Source organism: Bufo gargarizans, chromosome 4, assembly GCF_014858855.1.
Source record: "Bufo gargarizans isolate SCDJY-AF-19 chromosome 4, ASM1485885v1, whole genome shotgun sequence".
NCBI classification, from domain to species: Eukaryota; Metazoa; Chordata; class Amphibia; order Anura; family Bufonidae; genus Bufo; species Bufo gargarizans.
This window is the reverse complement of record NC_058083.1, coordinates 173,486,214-173,509,757: the sequence shown is the minus strand read 5'-3', so window position 1 is coordinate 173,509,757 and position 23,544 is coordinate 173,486,214. Positions and strand designations below refer to the sequence as shown.

Below are 23,544 nucleotides of genomic sequence, written 5' to 3'. Positions count from 1 at the left end.
AAGTTCAGGGCAGGTAGCATAGACTCTATACTGAAGAACGACAGGCAACAGAGGGTCAAATCTGGTAACAGGCAGAGGTCAAGCAAAGGAAATAAAAATAATAATAATAATAATAACAGTACACTTTCGCAGTGAATAGCTAGAAAACCTATTGCTCAGACACCTTCCCATAGCAGAAGGTGTCTTAAACCATCCAGGAAGAGCAGCCATTGGCTGAGAGACAGCAGAAGAAAAGAGGCTGGAGGAGGCCCAACAGATGCAGGAGCAAGCATTACAGTGGTCGTAATTGCTGCGAGGAGAGAGTGGCCAGCGGGACTACCCTTCCTCCTTACTGGAAGGGGTGAGTGTTCCAGCTACCCTGTCAATTTGGAGAGACAAGACCCTGGCAAGAACTGAGTGCTGATAGAACAATTAGTTTGGCATACTGTACATCTTCTGCATCATCTTGCCTATATAAAATATAGGCAAGTTTAATTAGCCCTATTTATTACCTGAGCAAGTTAGCAATGCAATATACACACTGGTGTTTACTGAACTCATGGGGACGTAAATCTTGTCAGTATATAATAGTTTTGACAGCATTGCCCTAAGTTAGACAACACATATTGATAAATTTGTATGTAAAAAAAACTGGTTCCCATGGCTTCTCCTGAATATATTCTTACTGACTTCTAGTACAGTAACACAAAAAAGAGTCTCACCAAACCTTTGTGGCTTTCTTGTTGTTCTGTTTTACCTTTGTGGATTTTGTTATTCATCAGTATAAATCATAATATTTTATACTAGCATCAATTTACTAGCTTTATTGCTTTTCTATCTGTTTGACTAAGTCTCACTTACAGAACATTAGATTTTACCATCTAAACTATAAAAGTTGTTTAGTGTATATTCAAAAAAGTTACCAATATAAAGAGAACTGTAAATTCCACCCACCATATAATGGCTTGTCTTGAATAGCATTGCATAATTACATGGACCATGAAGCTAATCCACAAAGAAGATGATTAAGTTTATTTTTAAAATAAAGGTGTACCATAAGTGATATATATCAGGTAGTTTGGATTTTGACAGTTTGACATTGTATCGTCTTTAAAGCACATGCAGTGTGATTTTTATTTCTCTTGAAATCTGCATAACTTTTTGAAGGTTACTTTTAAGTTTCATTGTTGAGCTCAAAAAGCTTTTGTTTCAAAAATAAATAAAATGCACTAGGCGTCTAAGACTCTTAAGTCATAAAAGAATTTCAGGTTTTTCTTTCATCCTATAGGGAATTTGTCCACCTTTTATTATTCTCTGTTGCACTCTTGGGTTTTATTGTTGCATTTCTGAAACAAATCACTTTAAAATGAAGCAGAAAGATCTGAAAGAAAGTAATGGGAGGTTTCTTTTGTAAATGTGACATGAAAGTGACAGTTCTCAGCTTAGTTAATTTCCATTTTTTGTATGTAAGTTCCACTGAAACATCTATGCGAGTATAAAATGAAAGTAGAATATATATTTTCTTGCCATATTTTATTTATTTCACATGTACAGATTTTGGATACATTATTTTTAGACATACAGAACAGTTTAGCTACTAATTTGCATAAAAATAAAAATTTAATTTTCACAGGCTTTAGGGAGTATTTTGCAGGCTCTCCTATCACGCAAGGGAAATGATCTCCCAGCCCAGAAAATTTGTACAAACTGCAATTCCCTAATATGGTCTAATTGTAAAAGCCATTTTTTTCATGAACGTGGGATCTAATAATATGATTGGTTATATGGAAAAACAAAGTTCAACACATATACCAAAGGTTATTCATAATTAGGACATACATTTATATAGCTCAAAAATATTTTAGAACACATTACAGTTAGAAGAGGTAAACACAAATTATTTGGGTGAAATACAGTCATCAAATCAATCTGTTTGGCCTTGTATATGTGCAATACCTGATGAAGTTGGTTAAAGGGAATGTGCCTTTGGAAAATGTCCTATTGTTTAAATCACATTTTGATGTTTGATATTTAAAATAAATTGTAGATTTTTTATTTATTTTTTCCATGTCAATATCTATTTTTAAGCAAAAAATCCTAAGATCCTACAGTTTTTGCACTTACCACTAAGCCTAATAATAGGCACCACTTCTTGGTTTGTACAGATTACTTTTTTTACCTACTTATCTGTCCTCCTAATCCTGCCTATAATTCTATCACCTCTGTGTATAGATAAGGCTATTTTCACACTGGTGTTTTGGCTCTCCATTTGTGAGATCCGTTCAGGGATCTCACAAGCGGTCCAAAATGGATCAGTTTGGCCTTAATGCATTCTGAATGGAAAAGGACCCACTCAGAATGCATCAGTTTGCCTCAGTTTGTCTCCGTTCTGTCTCCAAGCAGCGTTTTGGTGTCCGTCTGATGAAAATGAGCCAAATGGATCCATTCTGACAGACAATGCAAGTCAATATGAACGTCCTCGCTATAGAAAATGGATCCGTCCTCCATTGACTTTTAATGGTGTTCAAGACGGATCCGTCTTGGCTATGTTAAAGACAATACAAACTGATCCATTCTGAATGGATGCAGATGTTTGTATTGTCTGAATGGATCCGTCTGTGCAGATTCATGACGGATCCGCTCCAAATGTGAGTGTGTAAGTAGCCTAAGACAGAAGCCACCATTCACAATAGGTGTTTGTCTAAGCTTATTTATTATTTTCTTGTACAGTGATGGTTATCTGGGCAGGCACACAAATAGAGTATACCTTCTTTGTGGGTCATCTGAATACCAGCCATATTGGTCTGTTCTTCAATCATTAAATTGATCACTCAGCAATCAATTTCTTACATGATGGTAACACCATCCAGACGACTCTACACTGGAAGGAGACAGTTACAAACAGTCTCTTAAGGTGGGGAGCTTTCACCCAGATCCTCTTAAAAAGGGTATTCTGAGGGGTCAGTTCCTGCGAATTTGCAGGAATTGCTCTTCAGATCAGAATTTTGAGTAAGAGACGTTGAAATTATTCAGTTGGATCAGAGAGTGGTGTTATCCCCCCCCCCCCAAAAAAAAAAAAAAAAAAAAAGGAAAAATGCCCACCAATGCGATTACTCATTGTTATTGACCCCCAAAAAAACTGAAGTGGGGACTATAACATTTGGATTATCGGCACCTATGACAGATGAGGTCAGATGAATCCTCAACTAGTATTGGTTGTAACTTAAATCTGACTTCTGACTTGCGTGATAAGATACCAGATTATCCAGCAATTATGTTTAGAAAAGGCTGGAACATCAGTGACAGATTTGTACATAGTCACTTTCATCCATAGAAATGACTTCTGCACAGGTCACAGAGCATGCCTAGAAAACTCTCCCATGGACGTCAATGAGGTCCCCTCCTGACCATTGTGTCTATGGCCCATATGGCTGTAGTTAAGCAATTTTTTTTATGCTTTCTAAATGTTGTTGAGAACCGCTTAGGCAAGATGGCCGGCTCTATACTCATGTTCAGAAAATAGAATAAAAAAATCTGTAATCAGAAAATAAAAACAGATTATAAAAAAGGCTATATGTTGGTTTTAATTGGCAGATATAATTTTTGGCGACACATTCCCTTTAAATCTCCAGCATGTTAGGAGTGATTTACTAACACATCTGCCATCATTCTGACAATGTTTACACTAAAGAACTGGTGTACATGCCTTGTATCACATTTATTTATTTTAGACACTTTTAACACTACACTAGATAAGGATGAATGCTCAATATGAAAGAGTCTTGGTTTAATGTAAAAATGTGGCAAAATGTTGGTACATATTTCTGCCACAAAGTAAGGGTTGTGCAAGTTATTTAGACAAAAATGTAATCTAGGAAGACACTTACAGTGCATACTGCAGGATACATTTGGTATATTTTTATACTGGTGTAAAGTTTTGCACTTCATGACTCTGTCTTCACAGATACTGGCTGGTTGACTGAGTCATGCAGCTTTGTGTGTGTGTGTGTGTGTGTGTGTATCCTAATTTTGCACATAGGGTGACTAGACCATAGTACAAATCAAGCACTTTATTGTCTTGTCTCACCCCTATTTATTTGGGTGTAAGATACTGTAAGAAGACCCCCGACACCCCTTGTTCGAATTGTAATAGAGTTTATTATGCTGTAAATTTTGTATGTGTAATGTCTACATTCCATGCCATTGGCATCTCCCCTCCATCCCCTGAGCTACCAAAGCACTTTCTATGCTTACTGCTCCACGCTCTATTCTGTTGTGGTCTTAAAGTGCCATCATGAGCTGGATATATACCCAAGAGAACCCTGCCATTGGAAGGGGATGGATTAGAGTGTCGTCCCTCGTGGGAAGGTGCTTGATCTTTATGTTACTAGCTTGACCAGTCCTGCAAAGATGAGCTATTATATTTTCCTGTCTTCCCATGCCAAAACTATGCCTGTTTGCTTGTGCTGCCTGTCCTTAACACTGCCTGATCTCCATATTGACCCTATGCCACCTGCCCTGACCTTTTACCCAACTATTACACTAAACAAATCCACAAATTCTGCCCCTCCTAATCCCAGTTTGCCCACTGACTATCCCCTTGGTGCTGTGCACTGGTGTCTCTTAAGTAAAAGTAAAAGCTTAGTGGCTCCTGAAACAAATTCCAGATTCAGCTACAGATTTAGTAAAAATACAATAGATTTGAGTAAGACAGTATGTTTAGGCCAGCTTGTATTGAGAAAAATGACCTCAGTAATTTAATAATCCAAACAAAATTGGAATAAATGTATAGTCCAGTAGCTTAAATTTTTTTTTTTACTCTACGCTTGTCTTAAAGTCAGCAATAGGTTTAATCTTCAACTTTATCAGATTCAGAAAGCATGAACCCCATAAAAGCTTTAGGTCTAAGGATGTATTATGGTTTTAAGTACTCATATTGTTAAAATGAAAGGTGGCTCACATTAGAGATGAATTAGTTAACTGTGCAATTCATGCAAAGAATCTTCTAGCATGCTCGATTAAGTGAACTTGGCTCACTCATTCTCTGCTATCTTAAACCAATTTGTATTTTAATTTCCTGTAGCATGATCTATTTTAAAAGGTTTTTTGGGGGAGTAGAAGGTTGTTAAGCTTCGGTGAGAGTTGTCTCCTCACGGCATACCAAGTACAGAACCATACATTGTATAGCAGCTGAGCTTGATATTGCTGCTCAGGTCTATTCCCTTGAGACTGAGCTGCACATAGGTCATTTGAACAATGAACATGAGAGCAATGGCCTAGAAAAAGGCCAAAGCGCTCAATGGAGTGCCATAGTTTTAACTGATGCCCACAGCCTGTTTCTGCTAGTTACCTGCTCCATGGCACTCTGGTTTATTATTTATATATCTACATTGAAATTATTTGAAATGAATTGTGCAACATCTTTCATGAGCCATATATGGTTATTGAAATTATTGCATATATAATATATAATATTTTTATGTAAGATTTTTTGTTATTGTTGATGTGCTAGAGGGAAAGCAGTGCTTGTAAATGAAGAATATTTTTATAATACTGAGCTCCTTTACATAAAACATAATAAAATTTTTATTTATGCAGAGAAGACATTTTAAACACTAAAAACTTGAATGAGTCATATAAACAATTTAGCATAATCTTTTCACATTCAGTCCACAGAAGGTATATAAAACATTGCTAATTTTCACAACAATAGATATAATGTAATTACTGTCTTTAATATTATAGACAATTACTAGGAATAAGTGTATAGTCCACTGTGATTCAAAAGAGATAAAAACAAGTAAATATTACATTTGTATTTCTATTAATTTTACAATGCAAATGAAGATATATACACTGTAGTGATGCATTCTGGGGTGATATTAGAACTGCATATATTATTATATCTATTTAAAAACTGGGAAATTGCATTTGCTTATAGAATTCTGGTGTAGCCTGATATACAGAATATGAAAAAAATATTGTTATGGATCACTAACTCACATTTATTGGCTGTCAACTAACAAAATCGAGCCTGCCTATTCTGCACTGCAGTATTAGAATCTCCTTTATTATATTGTTTCAGGCATGCAGGAATATAATGGTGTGTTTTGACTTTTTAATGTTGTCTTTAAACTGAATTACAAACCATTGGGCTGAAGGTTCAGTGAAATAGGAAATATTTGAAATGTAACCTATCTGAACATTAGGTTTTCGTTTAAGAATTATGTATAACTGAAAAACCGCATAATTAAGAGAGGAGAAATTAACCTCAGTTTTAATGAATAACTCATAACAATAGTTTTACATGAACTGATAATAAATTGCATAGTGTGCCTTTCCAATTGCTCTCTAGAGAAATAGTTCCTCTGAGGGAGCATACTGAAAATGTTATCGCCGTGCTACATACCAATTAATTTTTTTATTACTATGTATTTCTAGTTAGATTAAGATTCAGTATGTTTCTACAAGATAAATATAACTGTAAAGAATAGTTACATAATTTCTATACATTTACCGTAACTTAGTAACTGTACTTGTGTGTGTAGCCCAAATGTGTAAACATTATAGGTGGCTTCATTTTTTTTATTTTTTTTTAAGCTGAGGTCATAAGTTGCCAGGAACATAGCTATAGATTATAGTGAGGTTGCAGATAGTCTTGATGTCTGAAGCGACCTAAAAACCTTGAGTTTGAGAATGCAGCAAAACTAAAAATATGTAAAAGTTGGGTTACCTGGTACAGATTTTGAGGCTCACATCATCTGATCATTTAAGTTAAGATGTTTTTTTTTTTTTAATCCATTGGGTGTATATCCTCAGAAAATAAATCTGCATTTTTGCATAAACACTAATGATCAAGTACTATCAAATTGCAGTATAAGGGTGGTCACTAAGACACAGTCCCACTTTTTCATTGTCCACCTTTTATATCCAAATAGATATCTGATGTTGGAGAAGTGGATGTGAGTCTGCTGTGCCACTAAACTGATTTGACTTGGGGCTACTCCTAAGTGCGTTGTCCTGGTGTCCCCCTGGTCCTTACCCTTTCACTCCAATACAGGGATCTAGACTCTGCTGCACGTGAACCACCAGTCTGTTTCCTCCTGGACTAGTGTCTTTTTTCAGTTCCTGCTGACCTAAGGGGTCAAGAGATATTGGTGCGAGGCACCGATGGATCAGACAAAACTGTAGTCAGGGACAAGCTGAGGTTGAGCAGGAAAAGTACATGTAAATGTCATGGCAGACAGCATATCATCAAATTCAGGAATCAGTCAGAAGTCAGGTCAGGCAGCAGAGGATCAAAATCCAGTAGTTAGAGAAGATAGAGTATGCTTTATCTTTTTTCTGGTTTTAGTGAGGTAAAACTCCTATTGTTCAGTCACTTCTCAAAAGGGAAGGTGCTTCAAATACCAAAGGTTGGCAAATTTCGGTTGGGGACGGTGCATATGCTGGCCCTTTAAGAGCTGTGGGCAGTGAGAGTCAGAGCAGTAGAGAAGTAGGCCTCGATTTGTGAGGAACTGGATAGAGGAGTAATACCGAGAAGGAGCAGAGGAATACAGATGGGCATGGACCACCAAGGATACAAACCAGGAGGACAGGTAAGCTGTCTAGTAGCTGTGCCCACCACAACGAGGGAGATGGTGGTAGGCAAAAACAACCAATGCAGCATCTAGTCTGGAAAAAAACATAAAACAGATTTAGTAAGACTGTTGTATCATATGTCATTCTCAGTAAAACAATCAGTGGATTAAGATGTATCAAGTTTATTAAGAGATGCATAACTTTTAATAAGTGTCCCATCTTGGCCTGTCCATGCACTACAAACAGAAATCTACTCCATATGGCTTGAAAAGGTTATTGTTTCTTTAAGATAAAATAATTAGCAATAAACATAAATAGATTTTTCATTTCCATCTCAAGCTGCTTCCTCATTAGGATCACAGTCTGATTTTCTCCATCTCAGGGTCTGTCAGCATCAATCATGTAATCATATGACATTTGCCTCTGCAGTAATGTGATGGATTGCTATTTCACACAAATTTTATGTGAAAGAACAAAACCTTTGATCGATTGCACGTTATCATAGATTCTACAGTATTTAATGATTATGATGTATATTTTAATGATTGAACCATATGGTTCAAATCAATTTGTATTACCATAAAAAATATTTATAGGCATGTATAAATGTATGTGTGTATATGCATTATCTCACAAAAGTGAATACATCCCTCATATTTTTGTAAATATTTTATCATATCTTTTCTGGACAACACTGAAGATATCACACTTTGATACAATGTAAAGTAGTCAGTGTGCAGCTTGTATAACAGTGTACATTTGATGTGTCCTCAAAATAACTCAGCACACAGCCATTAATATCTAGACCACTGGCAACAAAAGTGAGTACACCCCTAAGTGAAAAGGGACAAACTGTGTATATTTTGTGTGACCACCATTATTTTCCAGCACTGCCTTTACTCTCTTGGGCATAGATTTTACTAGAGCTTCACAAGTTGCCATTGGAATCATTTTCAACTCCACCATCGATAACATTGCGGCAACATCTTTATGTAGAGCAACAATTGTTTTTTTTTCCAGATCCTCAGAGAGCTCTTTGCCATGAGGTGCCATGTTGAACTTCCAATGACCTGTTTGAGACTGTGAGAGCGATAACACAAAATTTAGCACACCTGCTCCCCATTCACACCTGAGACCTTGTACCATAATTGAGTCACATGACACTAGGGAGGGAAAATGGACTAATCGGGCAAAATTTGGCCATTTTCACTTAGACATTAATTGCTACGGGTTGTGTTATTTTGAGGACACATCAAATGTACACTGTTATACAAGCTGTACACTGACTACTTTACATTCTATCAAAGTGTCAGATCTTCAGTGTTGTCCCATGAAAAGATATAATAAAATATTAACAAAAATGTGAGGGGTGTACTCATGTTTGTGAGATACTGTGTGTGTGTATACCTGTTTTTCCCTTTTTATTAGTGTTACTAAGTGTTGAACGTGAAGATAGCAAGGTGTTAGCATAAAATACATTTTAAAGTACAATGATTACAGAAAGGTTGTGCAATTCTAATCTAATAATTGACCTGTATTACTATTTTGTATATTAAGATTAGTACAACTACTTTTATAGGTATTACTAATATCAATACTAAAGAATATAAAAAGTATAGTGGCTCAACCAATTGGCCTGACAATGGTTCGGTGCCCTCCCCCACGAGACACCCACCATCGTTAAAATTGTAGTAAAAATAGAAAGATGGGGGGCACTCTTCTATCTGGTGTTATATAGACACACTAAATAGTTTAAAATTGTTGACATTTATTGATCAAATTTATGTACAGTAGAAGCATACCAATGTGGTCATCCGGACCCCACAGATGCCTGCTCAACAAGCAATATAGTCACTTGACACGCTAAAAATGTATACTGCCTGTAAAGCACTCTGTGGGCACAGAATAACCATACAGCCGCACAGTGCTTTACTGACGGTGATCACTGGATCGGTAAAGTACATCATAAAAGTCTACTTACAGTCTAACATTACTAATGACTTTGCATAACTGAAAAATATTAATACTAACACTGCATCCGAACATTCTAACTTGAGTGTTATCGCGTGGATATGCATTTTGAGAGTTTCTGGTTTGCCCATTCCAAATAGAGACAAGAATATAGAGATAATGCTGCATGTCGAGTAGCCATTTCATCAAGTCAACACTGTTTTGCTTGTATAACCATCGCAGAGGAAAACATTGCTAAATAATTGCTACATATACAAAACACGTGACAAGTCGCAATAACAACTTGTAGCTCTGTTAGTTGAATCCCAGCAAGTTTATATATATACTGCATTGTTTAATTCTATTTTTATTCCATTTTCATTTTATATTTTTTATATTTTACTATGTAAGAGTATAATAGTATGCATTTTTAGTGTGTGTCAAGTCACTATATTGCTTGTTGATCAGGCTTCTGCGGGGTCCAGATGACCACATTGGTATGCTTCTATTGTACATAAATTTGATCAATACATTTCAACAATTTTAAACCATTTAGCGTGTCTGTATAATGTCAGATAGAAGAGTGCCCCCCATCTTTCTTTTTTTATTTTTACGATAATATCAATACTACTATGAGCATTACTGTGATTATGGAATATTAATATTATTTTGGTTTCAGATCTCGCACATCTTCCCAGAAGTATTGTTCAATAATAAGGAAACTTCAAACCAGCTCACTGATACTTACTTCTATCTTCACGAGTATATTGCAAAGGTAAGAAAAACCTTTAGAGCAGTGGACATATATTGTGTGATTCTGCATAAAAAAAAAACAAAAAAAAAACAAAAACATATAACTCAATTTAGTTTCCAATATGCAAAATTTATCACTCGGTAATATCATGTAGCCATTACCAAGCCTACTTTGAGTATTCATAGACCTTGTATTTCTGTTATCGTTAGAGAAGCGGATCCTTAAACTGCAGTTTGTTACTCGCTAAATTTGAGCTACTATTAGACTGGCAGATCATCATTAGTCTGCCAACGAGCATTTGTAACAATGCTCATTGGCTATGATCTCAGTGTTATTATGCCACTGATTACCCTATGAACGAGCATGCTTAAAAATCATTGCTTGCTGGCAAAAAACTAGTCAGCGTGGGGGACGATCAATGGCAATAGCGATCCCTAGTCCCCATACTGTTGAGGAGATCGCTACATGTAAAAGCAGTATTCTCTTCCACTAATGAGCAAGCAATTGCCGAGAAGGAAAGCTTCCTTCCCGACAATCTCCTGCAAAATCTGGTAGTGTAATACTAGCCTAAGGTCTAAGAAATCTTTTGGTGAATAATTTTTACCCTATAACTCACTTAATAGGTATGATTACAACAGATGATACAAAATTAACTGAAATATAGGACTCAAAGCACTATCTAATGTGTGGTATTCAAGTTTTCGACAATGAGATCCATGAACTTCAAATAAAGACAGTGTAAAACGCACACAAGTAATTAGCTTGCCAAAAGTACTCCAAAAGCTTATTAACTACTAATCAAGCACATAAAGGAAGTATCAAAATAAACATTTACAGAGCATCATGGTACCCATGGGCAATTTGCATGGTTTAAACCACTCCTAACCAAGTTTATGGTCCTTTTTTTAATTCTGAGCTTTTTTAAAACCTGTATTGATGACCTCTTCACCCCCAGTCCTTTGTAGGAAAATGTTTTGTGGACTGACAAGTCAAGATGGAACTTTTTAGAAGAATGAACTTGGTGTAAAGTCAAAATACAGAATTCCAAAATAGGACAATAATGGCAACAGTCAATATTAGTTGTACTATGAGGAATGTTGAATCATAATTAATAGTATCATAGATTAATTCCTATACTACAAAATACTGAGAATGCAATTTCATCAATTTGATCGGAATTCAAGCTCAATTGGTATAAACAGTAAGGCAAGGATTCCAAGCTCAAGATCAAAATGGCCTCTTTATTGGGTCATTTCAAAAGTAATTCTATAATAAACCTGAGGAAACATCTAATTTTAAGCATATTTTCATTGAATTTAAAACCCTACAAAACAAAAACAAAAAAATCATTATAGAATTGTAGTACTTACATCCTTATCATAATGCCCCCTTGGCATCTCTTTTTTCCCATTCATAGTGCATCTATCATGTTTTAAATGGAATGGTGGCCACACAGGCCCGATCCCTCTGCTGTTTCCCTCGAAAGGAATGCAGAGGAATCGGGAATCATTTAATTCTTTAATCCTTATCTAGTCTCCTATGCAGCATAGTAATGTACCTGTCATTTTTTCTTCTCTTTAATTCAATCTTCATGCTCCTCCTGCACTCCATTGATTACAACCTAAACTTCCAGGTTGTTAGCATAGATGAGCAGCAGTCGCAACGTTTTCCATAGGGCTCTGTTCTGCAAGATCACCCAGAAATATAAACGCCTAATATACCCTTCTCTGGGCTGAAGATTTCAGCCACTAAACCCCCCATCATCTTCTTGTTATGTTATTCTAATAACTTCATACACCATGAATTCTAATTCTTCATACACAGAGGTGACCAGCAGAGAACTCTGCTTACCCTGCTCGTGGTTTGAGAGTATTGACTAGTAATGAGCAAAGTTTTCAAAAATTCAGCTGCTTTGCCGAACTTAGACAAGAAATTTGATTCTTTATGAATTACTTTGTAACTATCAGGGGGTTAATCAGGGATTAAAGCTAAAAAAATACATACCTCATACATTTGATCGTGGCCATCTTGTTTGAAGAAAACACGCTTATTTTTGCGCACGTCACCACTTGCAGTGACGTCATCACTTTTGCTGCAAGCAACTCATATAAATGCTAATTAGAATGCTGTTTTGCTATGCAAAGTGGAAAGGAAGTGACAGATTGCCTTTAACTTAATTCTACAAAATTCCTAATGCGGGTTATCCAAGGATTAATGTAAAAAAACTGCCAGCTTGAAGGTGGGTCTTCCACCTGCAGGTCTTTCCCAGTAACTGTCAGCAGTTGTAAGATGGAACTGAGCATCCACCTCAGATATGTTCTTCAAGTGGACAGAAAAATAATAAAATAACAAACAGGATGTGGCAATATACAGATTGATTTCATTGAATAACTCATTGGCTGTACTAAATGTTTACGTACATGCAATTACTAAAGTATTCAGATCCAGATGCTTCTTTCAAAAAGTCAGGATATTTTAATTGGAACAACCAATTTAATAGCAATTCGGACAACTGATCTCAGTTACTGTTTAGTTGCATTTGCTGCTAATAATGGCACAACCAATATCAAGTTTAAGTGGGCCTTTACTCCCCCCACAGGGCCAGTTGGTGTTGGATACTTTTTTCTTCTGTGTTTATGTTTACTCAGGTTGCCTGTTACAAAAATCTTATAAATGTAAAGGCCCATTTACGGGGCGGGCAGAGTAGGCAATTAACAGGAATGAACTGGCCAATCTGTTGACATAGATTCATTGTTCCCGGGCAGCAGATCACTTTTTCACAGCACTATCTGCTTTTTGGGGATTTTGGTGTCCACATCAATAATGCTTTCACCCAATTCATTGATTGTTCATTCCCCCATTGGGTGATCGGCGACACCTTTACACGGCTGATCATCAGAAAGAATAAGAAATGCAAGAAAATAAGAAGTCATGGCACAGCACGGTTTAGTTAGATTACCACTGTTAACTTCTCATTAGTAAAGACTACATTTGCAAGATTTAAAGGTGTTATCTCGGAGCTCTTTAAAATGTCTGCAAGCATGCAGTCTTATAAGGACTGCCTAGGAAGGTGAGGGGGTGAATGCACTCCTGCGGCCAGTCTGGGTGCAATACGGTGTTGTTAAGATGATTGAATTCAACTGAGTTCATTTATTCCTAGCCTTCCCTCAGCTTTCCTTCTTATACCATATTTACCCATTGACTAACATGTAGAGGACATCTAATTGGCTAATACAAAATTTCAAACCTAAACGTTCATCTATTGGTCGTTTTAAAACTAAACTGATATTCTGATAGGATGATTATCTAAGGCTACTTTCACACTAGCGTTTTGGCTTTCCGTTTTTGAGATCCAAAATGGATCAGTTTTGCCCTAATGCATTCTGAATAGAAAAGGACTCGCTCATTGTGCATCGGTTTGCCTCCATTCAGTCACCATTCCGCTCTGCAGGCGGACATTAAAACGCTGCATGCAGCGTTTTTCTGTCTGCGATGTGGTGCGGAGCAAGACAGATCCGTCCTGGCACACAATGTAAGTCGATGGGGACGGATCCGTTCTCTCTGACACAATAGAAAACTGATCCGCCCCATTGTTTTTCAATGGTGTTTAAGACGGATCCGTCATGGCTATAGAAGACATAATACAACTGGATCCACTCATGACCGATGCATGTGGTTGTATTATTGTAACGGAAGCATATTTGCAGAGTCATGACTGATCCGCAAAAAAAATAAAAAACGCTAATTTGAAAGTAGCCTAATACTGTTTTAGTGGTCAGTTGTATAACTTAAAATGCGGAGGGAAAATTCTTGTCCAGGCGCTTCTCTGTAGACCTAGGTGACACATCATAGTCACTTTTGCATAATAAATACAATGGACAGAAAATGTTATTCATTGCTTTAACATCTAGAGCGTATCCTCTGGCTTAGAAAACCCTGAGGTCTACATTTTTGCATTTGATTTAAACAAAAGGATCGTTGTCTAGAGGTTAGATTGGAAAGACATCTCTTTGGAGTTGTAAATAGCTTCTGACTGTAACTATGATTACTGTCTGACTAAATGCACTCCAATGTTAGATCAATGTAATGGCCACGTGTGAATATCATATATAATACATACATAAAAATATATACTATACTAATATATGGCAATGGGGAAGACATCGCTCTGTTGCAATGGGGCTGATCGATCTATCAGGGAGCTGCCAATCAGGCTCTGTGCCAGCATCACATGCCTCCTTAGGTGACTATTTAGACAGGCGGCTGCTGGCCATACATGCCTATGACTGGTTTTCTAAGCCTCACGAGCTAGCTGTGTGTTTGCTACTCTTGATCACTGACCTTTGCCTGCTGACTTTGACATTGCTTCTGATTACTGATTTTGCCTCTGACATGACCTCCTGAGATTTTACCTTACCTTTTGTGACTTCACCTTTGCCTGCTGACTTTGTGTCTGAAATGTTCTCCTGGTTCCACTTTGCTTTGATCTGATTTTGGAACCTGATCTGGTCCTGGTTTTGCTTGTCTGGTTTCCATCTCTTTCTGTCTCATTACTCTTTTCCCATTTGGGTTAGGCCCCTGCACTTAGCTTAGAAGGAACTGCTTCCTGTTGTGGGCCCTCAGTTAGGGCGGATTGGGAAAGTAGGTGGGGTCTGTGGTGCGCAGGGCTCCACTGTTTCCTACCCTTTCATAACAAAATAGTAATGATGCAGTTGTTATTCTGCCTATGATTTGCCATCATGGCTGAGAAGTCTGGCAGGAATACTCCCAAAATGTGTAGTACATGCAAGTGTCAGAGCATAGTACATTTTTTTTTTGTCCCCATCCATTTACTCCTCTAGGCATCTCTGCAAGTTATGGCAACAGGACTGTTCTTATTCTAGGACAGGTAGTGCAGCCATTTTAAATTCCCAAAAAAACACTTTTATTTAGAAAAAGGCATCATGTTTGGGAGATTTAGAGATTGATGCACTTCTTAGGATTATTTAACCTGTCTTTTCTGTTTATAAAATGAATACACTTATACTACCAAGCTATCCCAGTGATTTAGGTTAGGAAAGCTGCTGTTTATCCACTCACCCGATTCATCAATAGCTCTGACCTGTCATCCATGCATTTGCATAGAAACCTCATTGACTTTTGAGGAAAACGTGATCCATTAATAAGGGAAATCCTGCACTCTGCCAATTAAAATTTCAGCTACCAAATGGTTGAAATTTGAAAATGGCAGAATGCTGGATTTTCATTGTTTATGGATAAAAAATATAAAGGTTCACAAGAACTGCTGGGAAAACCTTAGGTGCAAATGAGAAATTCATGGATGAGCCCATTAATGCTCAGTTTATTTGCTGAGAGAGTTACTATTTTGATTTCTGTATTGCTTGCTGCTGGACAGCTGTGATCATAATATCCTGACTTCATAAAGATGAACAAGCTGTTCACTCTAAAGGGAGTGCTAATGACAATCTGTTTATAGATATCATTTCTTAATTTGACCTGTATTTAAGAGCTGGACTGTCTTCGTGTGGTTAACTCTTTCCTCCAAGTGATTTGTAGGTGTCAAACGCATTCAGTTTGCACTCAATCATTGTATGTGAATATATGGCTATAGGGGTAAAACTGTATTGGAATAACTGCTGCATTTGCCAATGTATTTGCATTATATCACAGATACATTTTAAAAAAAGCTAGTGTACTGTACCAATTTACAATGTGTGTATTCAAAGTGTGTACAAATTAAGCAAGATACTAGAAGAGCAACTAAATAAATTTTAGGTACTGTATGTGAATGTGAAAGATTTTTTTCATTACTGCCTTGCATTCTGCTTTGTATAGGTAATTGGTTATTACATTGAGCATGTAAACATCATGAAAGGAGTTGCCTGATGAAAATAACACCTATGCTTATTTGGACACCTCTCTTTTAGTCGATGCAGAGAGCCATAAACATCATTTGCCATGTAGCAACTACAGTGATCACCAACTTACCCCCGCAGTCTCAGATCACTAGTGGTTTAAGAAGCTGGGCCAGAAGTTGATTATCTGATTGCTGTGTGATTACATCTTAAAAAGGGACTTGGTCCTGATAGAACACTCTTAAGACCCTTGCCAATTTATTGGATTTATTACTTTTGTTCAGCAATGTTATGAGAAGCATGGTATGTAACACTTATCTGACATAATTATCTATTTGAATTATAATTTTCTCCCCACCTAGATCTTTCTGTCTTCTAAAGTCCTTTCTAACTCAACTTTTTTATTCCTTACAAATTCAGAATTTAACCCTTCTTACTCATACTTGTCTACAGATATAACACAACCTGCTCACGCCTATACAGTAAAGTCTACTTTCACATCAGCTTTTTTTTTCCTTTCCGGCATTGAGATCCATCATAGAATCTCAATACCGGAGGAAAATGCTTCAGTTGACAATAAATGGGGACAAAACTGAACTGAACGAAATGCACCAGAATGAATTACATACCATTTGGTTGCATTCCCATGCCAAGCAGAAAAAAAACTGCAAGCAGCATTTTTGAGTGCATCATAGGATGCGGAGCAAGACGGATCCGGCATGAAACAGTGTAAGTCAATAGTACCAGATCAGTTTTCTCGGACACAAAAGAAAATGGATCCAGCGCTCATTGACTTACAATGGTTTTAGTGCCAGATCCATCAAGGCTTTTTTTTAGGGATAATACTACCGGATTCGTTCATAACGGATGCAGCCGGTTGTATTATCCTAACGGAAGCGTGTTTGCTGATGGATGCAGCAAAAACGGAGATGTGAAAGTAGTTCTACTGATATTTACATTGATCCTGGTTGGTGGTTTGTAAACTGGAGTACTGATTTATTTCAGTATACTATAAAAAAAATATGAAAACAGTGATTTAAATTTCATTACCATTAAACATTGGATTTTAAGGCAAACTTGCAGATCTAAGGTACAAAAATCTGCATAAATATTTGTTCCTGATCAGAGGTTTGGAACTACTCTACGTACCCAGTTCAAAAATGCTAAATTGAAGATAAAGAAAAGCTATGAATATTTACATCTTTTTTAATGATAAAGAAGTCCCATAGCAGAGACCTCCTCCCAATATAGTATTATTAAAGTAATCTCTCTGTATTTAAAATACATTTTTAAGGCCAAGTGCACCATCAGATTAACATTGCCCTAAAAACAAGCTTTTTAAAGCCACTTATGTGAAAGAAAATGCATTTCAAATTAAACTCTTGACTTTTGGTGACTACTTTGATTTAAATTATGCAATATCTCCTAGAAGATTTTATGTAATTGGTATTTTAAAGTTGAGTGAACATATTACTTGTAGGCTAAATGGTTATATAAACTTAAAATGAGACTGGAAACATGCAGGTCCATTTATATTCCATTAAATCTTTATTTGACTACATGGAGAGGTTAGCAGGAGCGGCGTTTGGTTGGCTGGTTTATTGTGTGAGACTCTCTATTGTTACTCTCCCCACATTTTTATGGTGCGTTCACATGTGCTATTTTTTCACAAATTCAGCATATTTGACAAAAAGCAACTAAAAAAGAAAAAAAAATCCACGTGTGAATACACTATTAACATTAGGAATATTAGCAGTAGTGGAACTAGTGTATTTAAGGGTGATTGTTTATAGTAGTAAATAAGCATATACCTAAATAGTGATGGCTTTGCAGTTCCCCGGCGGTCGTTTTGCGGCGAACTTTGCTCGTTTGCCGAACATATGGCGATGTCAACCGGGGCCATATTCTTTTGCATTCTGCAGAACTTTGACCCATGACACATTCATCTGGTGGGACAGGACAGCCAATTGACATAACCCCTACCTTATAAATCAACCTGATCTGGCAGCTATTTTACATTCATTTTTTTGCCAGTGTGGGGAGAGGTTACTGTGTGGAGCAGGGACAGACTGTTAGGGATACCAAGCCAATCCTTTTAAGGAATGGTATAGGTGTGCTATCAATAGGTTTGATATACTGAGGGGTGTGATATACTTATAATAGCCTTTCTAACATAGAAAGTAAATTATAGTGCATTTGTATTGTGCAGCAGTTTGTATGTTTCTGCTGAGATACTGCAGCTAAATAGAGGGACAAACGCTATTGGAATAACTAATTGTAACTGTTGCCCCGAAATAAACTGATTAAGGGGTGTGATATACCTGCTTCCACAAAATACTGATAGAGGGGATTAATATACCAGCTTCCACCAAATATTGATTGAGAGGTGTGATACACCAGCTTCCACCAAATATTGATTAAGGGGTTTGATATAACGGCTTTTAGCAAATACTCATTAAGGGGTTCTATATACCTTTTTCCAAAAAATACTGATAGAGGCTATTGATATACCAGCATCCACTATTTGAGGCCTGCGATACACCAGCTTCCACCAAATATTAATTAAGGGGTTTGATATACCAGCTTCCAGCAAATAATCATTAAGGGGTTCTATATAACTGTTTCCACAAAATACTGATAGAGGGGATTGATATCCCAGCTTCAACCAAATATAGATTGAGGCATGAGATATACCAGCTTCCACAAATACTGCTCTTCTATAGGGACTTTGGAACACGGGTTATTTTGAAAATGACAGAGGAGAGGCAGGCCATTCCGCAGTGGTGGTAGGGTCAGGCAGGTGCAACAGTCCGGAGTGTAAGTGGGAAGTTGGAGGAGGTGCATGCAATTACTTCAAAGGACGCACCAGAGTTAATTGAGAGGCTCACTCAGCCTTCCGCTCCTGAATCCTCCTCATCCTCTGTATCTGCACCCTCCTCACTCACTGCTGTGTGCACCCCCAAAGACCTTACCGATGCGCAGCCATTCTTGGCATCGGATCAGGAAGAGGAGGTAGCAACGGACGCCACGCAGCGGTCTGACAACAGTACCCAAATCAGCCCAAGAACGGAGGTCCCCGCTGTTACTGCCTACTCTGAGCTCTCTCATGTCAGTGTTTGTGAAGGTGACTATGATGACGTGTCGATGGATGTCACGTGGGTGCCCACAAGAAAGGAAATGGAGGGGAGTTCAGAGGGAGAGACAGAGCAGCAAATAGATGGTAGAAGGAGGAGAAGCAGGTAGAACTCGCAGTGCACAGGAGAAAAAAAGCAGACTGCAAATATATCTGGAGCAAGCCATCCACCATGCACGGTCACATCTGGCGCTCCCAGGACGGCACATGGCTCCGCAGTGTGGGCTTTTTTTAACGTGTCAGCTGCTGACAATAGTGTTGACATCTGCAGCCTGTGCTGTCAACACATAAGTCGCAGAAAGCCCAACACTCACCTATGGACGAAGAAGGCACCTGGCCTCCCATCAATGAGCACAATGGGAGCAACACCGTCGGAACCCACAAAGCCGATCTGCAGTCACAGGCCGATCAGTGGCTAACCCCGCTCAATTTGACAGTTGGCAAAGTGGCGTGCGACAACAGTGCCAATCTGCTGAGCGCGATGAAACAGGGCAAAATGACACACGTGCCATGCGTGGCATACATCCTGAACTTAGTCGTGCAGCCATCCTTTGCCAAATACTCTGGGGTCTTGCAGCAGACCAGGAAAATCTCTGGCCATTTTAGAAGATCTTACACGGCCATGGCCGTTAAATGTCTGATTTGTGATAGCGCAACGTGCTGGAACTCCAACTTGTATATGCTTGATAGGCTGCTCCAGCAGCAATGTGCCGTTATCGACTACCTGTATGAACTCCCCAGCAGGGCAGGTTCTGGGAAGCTTGTTTTTTTTCACTGCGACAGTGGCTGCTCATGAGCGACACATGCAGACTTCTGCGGCAATTGGATGAGATCACTAAACTGGTCAGTCACAGTCAGGGCGCCATCAGTGACATCTTACCTTATGCCTTCTTTCTGGAGCGTGCATTGCGTTGTGTCATTGATCAAGCCGTCGAGGAGCAAGAGCTGGAAGATGAGGAAGTCGCAATGATGAATGAATTCCCAGGGAGAAATAATCCATCTGAGACAAGTCAGCAGGAGTCTGAAGAGGAGTCAGAGGAGGATGGTGGCTGGGGGAAGGAGGAGAAGAAGCAAGAAGAGCAGGCTTTAAACTTTTCGGGGATCAATGGTGTTGCCCGTGGCTGGGGGGAGGAGACCAAGGACTGCATTCTCCTGGGCGATAAGCAGGAGCCAGGACGCTCCACCACTTCCAATTTAGTGCAAATGGGGGCCTTCATGCACCAGTGTTTGAAGAGGGACCCCCGTATAAAAAGCATAAAGGGCAAGGACCAGTACTGGGTGGCAACATACTTAGACCCCTGGTAGAAACACAAAATGGCAGACATGTTACCAGCATCACAGAGGGCTGGAAGAATGCAGAATTTCCAGGCCTTTCTTTGGGAGATGCTGCATTCTGCTGTGCCAGTGCTGGCAGAGGTATTTACACCAACAGAGAAACAGATGAGAGTACCAATCCTACCATGCCTGCAAGTAGAGGGCGGTTTGAAGATGTGTTGGTCACTTTGGATATGAGATCATTCTTGCAGCCAACCCATCGAGAGCCGGACTCTGGATCCAGCCTCAGGGAACACCTAGACCGACAGGTGTTCAACTACATCGGATTAGCGGCCGATGTGGACGCTCTGAAAAGCGAGAAACCCCTGGACTACTGGGTGTGCAGGCTTGACCTGTGGCCAGAGCTAGTACAATTTGCCATGGAACTCTTGGCTTGCCCATTGTCGAGTGTCCTGCCTGAAAGGACCTTCAGCGCAGCAGGGGGGGGGACGTGACCGATAGGCGCACTCGCCTAGCTCACGAAAGTGAGGACTATCTCACATTTCTAAAAATGAATGAGGCATGGATCTCAGAGGAATTCAACACCTATGACGACCACGTTTAATTGAATTTCCTCATGCCAGCCCACACATATCCACCACCACCCAGAACAATGAATGGTTCCTGTCTTATGTAAATGCAGCGGCATAAAAGGCCTTTTCTGTCCGGTGAATGCCTAATGTTTGGGCCCTGTACTCCACTGGTCTGCAGTAAAATTGATATCTAATGACCGTCTAATATACCTCCACCCACATAGTCACTTGTTCTTTTGTGTACGGTGAATGCCTAATTGTTGGGGCCTCGGAGGAATTCAACATATATGATGACCATGTTGCCATGTTTTTAATCCAATTTAATATTTTTAGTTCTTTTAAATATATGTATTTGACATGTATTTGTACAGGACTACAGTAAAATCGTTATCCAATGACCGTCTAATATACCTCCAGCCACATAATCACTTAATCTTTTCTGTCCAGTCAATGCCTAATTTTTGGGTCCTGTACTCCACTGGCCTGCAGTAAAATTGTTATACGGTGACCGCCTAATGTACCTTCAGCCACATAATCACTTGTTCTTTTCTGTACATTAAATGCCTAATGTTTGGGACATGTACTCCTCTGGCCTGCAGTAAAATTGATGTCCACTGACTGTCTAATATACATCCAGCCACATAATCACTTGATCTTTGCTCTACAGTGAATGCCTAATGTTTGGAGCCTGTACTTGTCGCGAATGATGTTGCAGATAGCTGGAAGTTATGAATAAACGTCCGACTGGCTTGATCCCAAACTAAAGAGCATATAGGTGACCCCTATAAAACCCTAAGAGCTCACCCTGACTGCTAAGCACATACAAGGTAGACGATTGTATGCCCACTTACCCAAGACTGTGTGACACCTGAAAACCCTATAATAGTGAGGGAACACGACCACCGGCTCCCTGCACTTCATACGGAGGGAGTCAGGGTCACCTAGAATCAAGCCAGCAAGGAAACACAATATATGAAAGGACTTATCTGAACAAGCAGCAGCAGAAGCCTCCAGCAATCAACACTTCATCCAGGAAGTAGTATAAACCGCAAAGTGAGGCAGTATGGGAAGGAATATAAAGGAAAGAGGATTAGTCTAAATAGGTGACACCTGGGAGAAGGAAATGAGATGAGAAAGTAAAACCAAAACAAAGAACATCATGCAAGAGGTAGAGAAGGACATCAGTCAGACCTTCTCACAGAACTGGCGGTGACAGTACTCCAGTGGGCTACAGCAAAATTTTATCCATTGACCGCATAATGTACCTTGAGCCACATAATCACTTGTTCTTTTATGTCAGGCGAATGCCTATTGTTTGGGTCCTGTACTACACTGGCCTGCAGTAAAATTGATATCCACTGACCGTCTAATATACCTCCAGCCACATAATCACTTGAATGCCTAATGTTTGGGTCCTGTACTCCACTGGCCTGCAGTAAAATTGATATCCACTGACTGTCTAATATACCTCCAGCCACCTAATCACTTGATATTTTCTGTACAATGAATACCTACTGTTTGGAGCCTGTACTCCAGTGGGCTGCAGTAACATTTTTATCCATTGACCGCATAATGTACCTCGAGCCACATAATCACTTGTTCTTTTATGTCAGGTGAATGCCTAATGTTTAGGGCCCGTACTACCGTGGTATAAAATACATTTTTCCTAAGCTCCAGCAGGGAACATTTTCGAGAATTTCCCTTTAAGATAAAAAAGGCCCCTGATTAACCACCTCCCGACCGCTGTGCGCACCGATGCGTCCGGGAGGTGGTTGATTTACTTCTCCTGGATGCATCGGCACGTCATCTCGCGAGACGCGAGATTTCGGTCACAGCCGGCCCGCGCAGGCGCATCGCGGGCCGGCATTTCGTCAAGGAGTATTTCGTCAGCAACCTGCCTGCCAATGATCGCGGCTGGCAGGTTGCTGATTTTTTAAAAAAACAATCAGAGTGCCAGATAGCAGATCATATTTGTAAATATGATCTGTTATATGGCTGGCCTATACCTCTGCTGGTCCTTTTCGTCGGTTGGATCCAGCAGAGGAGCAGGCTACACAGTGAGTACCCACCAACACTACACATAGGTCCAGATTACCCCCCTGAACCCCAATTAACCCTTTGATCACCCCTTTGATCGCCCCTATCAATCACTAGTGAAAGGAAAGAAGTGATCAGTGCAAACTGTCACTTTTTTTTTTTCACTGGTATTGACCGTTAGGTTTTAGGTATAGTTTAGGCCCCTTGGTTAGGTAGTTTAGGGATCAGTTAGCGCCCAGCCCACCACACCGCAGTCACTGATTCGCTGATTAGCGTATCGCTAATCAGCATTTGTACTTTTATAGTATCTGGAAGTGATCAAAACTGATCACGGTCAGATCTATAATTGTATTAGTGTCACTTTAGGTTCGCCCTCCACCCAAAACGCAGTGTTTGCCCGATCAGGCC

The 23,544-nt window shown here is 39.0% G+C and overlaps 1 protein-coding gene across 1 annotated transcript in view; it reads left to right on the top strand.

Annotated features, from left to right (window-relative positions):
* NAALADL2 (N-acetylated alpha-linked acidic dipeptidase like 2) overlaps positions 1-23,544 on the top strand; it is a 1,185,913-nt gene that overhangs the window by 912,934 nt on the left and 249,435 nt on the right. The window contains exon 11 of the mRNA XM_044292072.1: positions 10,190-10,285. Within this exon, the coding sequence (XP_044148007.1) occupies positions 10,190-10,285 (96 nt within the window). The remainder of the gene's footprint in view (positions 1-10,189; positions 10,286-23,544) is intronic.